This window comes from Vollenhovia emeryi, unplaced genomic scaffold, assembly GCF_000949405.1.
Source record: "Vollenhovia emeryi isolate VEMERY1.0 unplaced genomic scaffold, V.emery_V1.0 DF939136.1, whole genome shotgun sequence".
NCBI lineage: Eukaryota > Metazoa > Arthropoda > Insecta > Hymenoptera > Formicidae > Vollenhovia > Vollenhovia emeryi.
The window spans coordinates 1,742,365-1,748,364 of NW_011967230.1; the positions used below are offsets into that span (position 1 = coordinate 1,742,365).

At 29.6% G+C, this 6,000-nt stretch overlaps 2 protein-coding genes across 5 annotated transcripts in view; one reads left to right on the forward strand and one right to left on the reverse strand.

The window, feature by feature from the left end:
- Positions 1–6,000, reverse strand: part of LOC105567616 (SH3 domain-containing protein 19) — a 32,485-nt gene that overhangs the window by 6,478 nt on the left and 20,007 nt on the right. The window lies entirely within an intron of this gene.
- Positions 606–6,000, forward strand: part of LOC105567614 (glutamyl aminopeptidase-like) — a 14,161-nt gene continuing 8,766 nt past the window's right edge. For all 3 annotated transcript variants that reach the window (XM_012022603.1, XM_012022605.1, XM_012022604.1), the window contains exons 1-7: positions 606–810; positions 1,345–1,854; positions 2,613–3,056; positions 4,077–4,254; positions 4,526–4,682; positions 4,940–5,021; positions 5,606–5,961. In XM_012022603.1, the coding sequence (XP_011877993.1) occupies positions 1,391–1,854; positions 2,613–3,056; positions 4,077–4,254; positions 4,526–4,682; positions 4,940–5,021; positions 5,606–5,961 (1,681 nt within the window). In that variant the 5' untranslated portion in view covers positions 606–810; positions 1,345–1,390. The remainder of the gene's footprint in view (positions 811–1,344; positions 1,855–2,612; positions 3,057–4,076; positions 4,255–4,525; positions 4,683–4,939; positions 5,022–5,605; positions 5,962–6,000) is intronic.

A 6,000-nucleotide genomic window follows, 5' to 3' on the forward strand; every position in this document is an offset into this window, starting at 1 on the left:
AACTGAAGAAAAATTACGTAAATTACGTAAATAGTTCGTACAACTTGCGCAACCTGATAAAAGGAGTTTGAAATTACTACATCGCGTGTCTCGCAATTGTCATCATGGGGTCAATTTTGTACTTAAAGTATAGCGAAGGTGCTAAAAGTGTGCCGCTTTGTCTCTTTCTGAGGGCACAGTTAGAAGCTCACTTTAAGTATGTTCACTATATTTTAGATACGGGATTGATTCCTGTATCTTTAAATTAAAGAAAACCTATTTAATTATTATATAACATAACTTTTAAATACATGTTTTTTTCTTAAGATCTATTTTTCTAGAAATTCCTTATTTTAAATTAATTTTATTATTTCATGACTACAGTGTTTGAAATTTTGATAAACATACGAATTAATTCCAGTACGTTTAGAAAAATAAATAAGGAAAATAAAAAATTAATTCAATTTCTTTAAAATAGCATTTGTTTAAGAAGATTCATTAAATTACAAGTGGGAATAATATCATTTTATGTGGAAGAAGATTAAACAATATAAAATACTTGGTTGCAAAATCGTGTAGTATGTTCAGAAATATAAGTAACAGACACAGGCTCTCGGTAATAACAATATGATTCGTCTCCATCGAAAAACATCTTTATCGACTTTAGAACACAACACTATTTATTGTGGTTTTGGCCGTGAACATTATCGTTAGTTCGATATAATCTCCTGAGACGGAAAGGTCGATTTTGCAGCTAGACTTCTGGCATCGACACTTCGTAACTCTGGAAAGAGAATTACTCGCAGATCATTTCAATTTACCTGAATCATTGTAAGTTTTCAGTATCAAATCAATTTTAGAATTTTTAAGATTATAATATATTCCAAATAAATCTGACACGGTATTATAATACACAAAGTATATATGAAAGTATCCATATTAGATATATGCGTGCGTGCGTGCGTGTGTGTGAGTGTATGTGTATACATGTACTTGATAAGCAGATTAGGTTAAAACGAAAAGAAGTTGCCCGTTATACGGGGTGACAGAGTAACAAATCTCAAATTGTTACACAATTACAGAACAAGTCTTTACTGTATCGCGAGATCTGTATGGTAAGAGCAGCACCATTTAAACTAGACTGGGAAGCAAAGAAAAGCCACATTGAGAATAAACAATATATGCTGTTATTTAGCCGAAACGAAAAATATCGCGATAAGACGTACGAACCCCGAAAACATCTCGAAATCATAAATTTAATTGCACGAATGTCTACAAAATGCGCCAAAAATTGTCATATAAATGTTTTCTTTTCTTATAAATATTAATTGTTTATTTAACATTTCCTACTTCTCTTTCTTCCAGGCGCATTTTTACAAACACCGCTGGACCTGTCCAGCAAATTATAGAAATGGAATTGTTAAAATTAATACTCATTATAATATTTATTACGCCTTCTTTGCCTCAAGAAATGTTTAATACTAAAGCACTTATTAAATACCCGTTGTCGAACGATGTAAAACCTGTAAAATACAAGATTCTGTTAAAATTAGACATTGAAAAGAATAGCTACAGAGGTATATCAAATGTCATGATTAACATTGTCACACCAACAACAATGATAGCATTGCATTCAGTATATTTGAACATAATTCAATCGGAAACGGTGGTTTTCAATACTAATACTCCCGAAAGGATCAAGCACGTTGTAACTAAGATTTTATATTTACCGGAAAAGAAAATGGTTGAACTTTATGTTAATCCCAAATTAACACTTGGTTTTTATATTCTCAACATGGAATTTACCGGCAGCATATCTGATAACATGGGTGGCTTCTTAAAGATTCCATATACAAATCAAGATGAAGAGAAAAAGTAAGTAACTTTAAAACTAGGTTTAAAACCTTAAAACTATTACACATATACTATTACATAACACCTTAAAACTATTACACATACATTATAAAAAAATTATACTTAAGCTATTATATCGGCGTAAAAAGATTTAATCTACATATGCACTACGTAATAAGAAATTTAGTAAAAATACCCTTAGTATAAAGAATTCATGATAGCAATGAGTAACAAATGAAGATAATAAATGAAATATTAAAATTTTTTAATTTTTTTAACATATATACTGTAGAAATGTCACTAAACATTGTCGTATAGAATGCTGTAATAGAATAATAAGAATGATGTTGTGAAATAACTATGAAACACGGAAAACACGACAATATGATATTGTTTCTTACACTGAGAAAAATGTCCGATTAAATATAATCGGAAAATCCAATTATATAATAACAAACGAATATATCCGATGAAAAATGTGATCTGTTTTTCAGTCAAATTTCATCGGTAACTGCATTTTATCGGCTAAATTTCATCGGATGTATCCATAATTTAATCGGAAAACAAAATCGGAAAAATTAATATCGGAAAAACTAGTTAATTGGTTCATCCGACAAAAATTTTTCTCAGTGTAGTCATAAAATGTAATCGTATCTGTACACAATGCATTTTCTACTAACCTGTTCCATTTTGTCTTTTATGTCGCACTTTTATGTTAATTAAATACATAAAAATTTTCTCTTTATTTGAGATACTGAATTGAGATATAAAATTCGTAGATGGTTTTTCGCAACACCCACCTGGGTTACAGGAATACGAAGAACGTTTCCATGCTGGGACGAGCCAGATATCAAAACTATATATGATATTACTGTCGAACACCAATCGAATTACATGGTTTTTTCTAATACGCTACAATATACAACTAAGTCTTTCAAGTGCCTCTCTAATAGCATCGAACAAATACACTTTTTCGATACCCCAGTAATATCTACTTATCTCCTAAGTATAGTGCTCTGCAATTTGTCTACTATTAATACTCATTTGAAAGGCAGATCATTACTAGAACGTGATCTAACTTTCGCGAGTTATATTATCGAAAAAAGTACGAGTTACTTTGAAACTCAGTGGAAACATTGGAGTCAGCTACCGATAGAAGACCACTTCGCGATTCCAGGTTTTGCAGATGACGGTATAGCAAAATCGAGACTCGTATTTTACAGGTAATGTACTTATATGGTCAAACGGATTCTTAGAAATCGCAGTAAAATATGAATTTAATAAAAGGTAAAAGTATTTTTACTCTCAAAATAGAAGACATTTTTGCAAACATTTTTTGCAGACATTTCGCTAGAAACTAGGCTCAAATATATTCACATTATTGAGAGTTACATAAGCAGAGGAAGTGTTTTGTATATAAAATTCTAATTATATTATTAAACTATTAAAAAGTATCATATAAAGGCTCAGTGAGAAAAACAATATTAACATAGTCCTAACACAATTTGATGTTGGTCATTGGGAAAGGGGAGGGCAATATGAGCCGTCACCTGGTTTTAGGTGATAAAATTATATATCTGTAGTGTTTGAATACAATTTAAGATACATTATAAACTTTGATAACAATGGTTCGGAACGTTTCGGTCATTGTATATGACCCTCTTCAGCCACAAATTCATCAAATATGTAAATATTCATTGTCAGATCAGTCTTTTAGACATACAAATAAACGATGGAAATTGATCTTAAAATTGTAACCACAAGATCGACAAAATTGACCACGCTACGAATAAGATAGGTGACGTTATGTACTTTGTTCTCGTTATTTTATTTCTCAAACGTTTATTTGTATGTCTAAAAGACTGATCTGACAATGAATATTTACATATTTGATGAATTTGCGGCTGAAGAGGGTCATATACAATGACCGAAACGTTCCGAATCATTGTTATCAAAGTTTATAATTAGTATTTATAATTAAGTTGATGCACATATTTGATAAATTGTTACAAAACTGGTATTTTTCTAATGACAGTATGTTACGACTTTTTCTCTTATCTGCAAAAATTAAACTCGATTTATCCAATATTTTATTCTTATTCTTGTTACTTGATTAATATTGGAAAAAGAAAACCAATTTCGATATATTAAAATTGTGGAAACAATAACCTGGAAGAGAAGATAGAGGGTAACCAAGAGTATACATATAAGCCATGTGTTAATTATTCTTTAATGATTTTTAGAGAACAAGATATTATTTATGATGAAGAATTAGATCATATTGGGCGCAAAATGGAAGTATCACTTTTAATCGGACGTAAAATAGCACTCCAACGTTTAACCAACACCAATCCATCGTCGCCTTATTTTTGGTTGAATGAGGGTATTGCGGTTCTGTATGCATTTGATAGCATTAATAAGGTTAACTTTTTATACATCTACAATATATTATTTTATTAAAAATTGCAATTTTCAAAAGTATATTGAAAGAAATTGCAGGAATCATTTTCAAATATTTGTACTGCAATGTAAAAAAATACTGCCTTTAAAAATTGAAAAATATCAAAATAAGCAAATTCGCAGTACACAATGATGCTGTTGCACATTGCTAGAAAACATTTGTTTCTTGAATATTTTCCCAGATTAAATATTTATTGATTATTCTTATTATCAGAAAAACTTTTATTTCTAGATTTACCCAGAGTTGCGCATATGGGATTTGTTTGTAGTTCAAATTTTACAAGAATCTCTCCGTTTGGACAACGAAGGAATTATGAATCCTCTTATATTCGAATACGATTATACCTCTGATATTAATTCTCAGTTTTTCTTATCCTCTTATATCAAAGGTAATATAAAGTGCAGACTTTAACTGTATAATAATCAGGAAATTTTTAAACGTAATTCTTCTAAACGAATGAATAAGGCTAAATTTAACTCAATTCATCTTCAATTCACCTAAATGTTAAATGTTGTGAGGTAATGGAAAAAAGTCTATAAAGAATAAAATGCAAAATAAAATTTAATTTAAATTAATAATTTTGAATGCCGTTATTAAATTTATTAAACTACATCTGTTGTAATTTCATAATGTCGTTTGTTGTAGCCCCTGCTATATTGCGCATGTTACAACATATACTGCGCGATAACGTATTTCGGAAAGGTATCGATAAATATATAAAATCCCAGTAAGTATATTTCTAGTATTGTATTGCTTTTCATCCGTATCATCACTATTTTCACAAACGTTTGTAATTGTATTTAATATATTATTTACACTTTCTTCGAAATGTGCATAATTCTTTTATCTCTTTCTTTATTTTCTTTCTACTCGTTCATAATTACTTATTCGGTTTTTCTTTTTCAGTCTTGTTTTTATATGAATGATTTTTTATAATTTTATTATTTCGATTAGATTCTATTTTATGTTTATCTTTATATTTATATTATTCTATTTTATACTTAATAATATTTGATATATGAACTTTTTCGTCTCTTAACTTTTCTTTCTCGTTTTCTATTTAATGTTTCTTATAGATTATTATTTTTATGTTTCATTTCTTTATCACCAGTTCCACTAATATTTATTAATTCTTCCTCCCCCCCTCTCTCTCTCTCTCTCTCGCTCTCTACATTTTTATTGCAACACGCACATGCACCAATTAAGCAATAAAGGAATACTTATCCTGAATTTTACTTATCTTGATATGCTCTCTGTTCATAACGTATTGTATCAATTTGATTAAATTTTGTATGAATTTTTTATAATTAGATCAGCTACTCTGAATGATTTCTTGGATGCCATGCAAACAGTTCACAATGAAGAACAATCTATGCTACCATACAACATAACGGAGATAATATATCCTTGGCTAAGTCAAAGCCATTACCCTGTTTTAAGTGTAACAGAACAATATGATAAAGAACCGCCGTACGTTAAGATAAAAATAGAAAATGGATCAGGAACTTGGTGGATACCTTTTACTACCAATGTTACGTCATCAAGTTTGGACTTTAATACTTTAGATATTTCTGTAGAGCTATGGAAAGACAAAGATGAGAAATCTGTTATGCCTACTCAGAGGTTAGCCTCTGACTATTGGATAATATTAAACTTGCAACAAATTGGTAAATATTGATTAATTTATTACGTTTTTGCAATTTCTC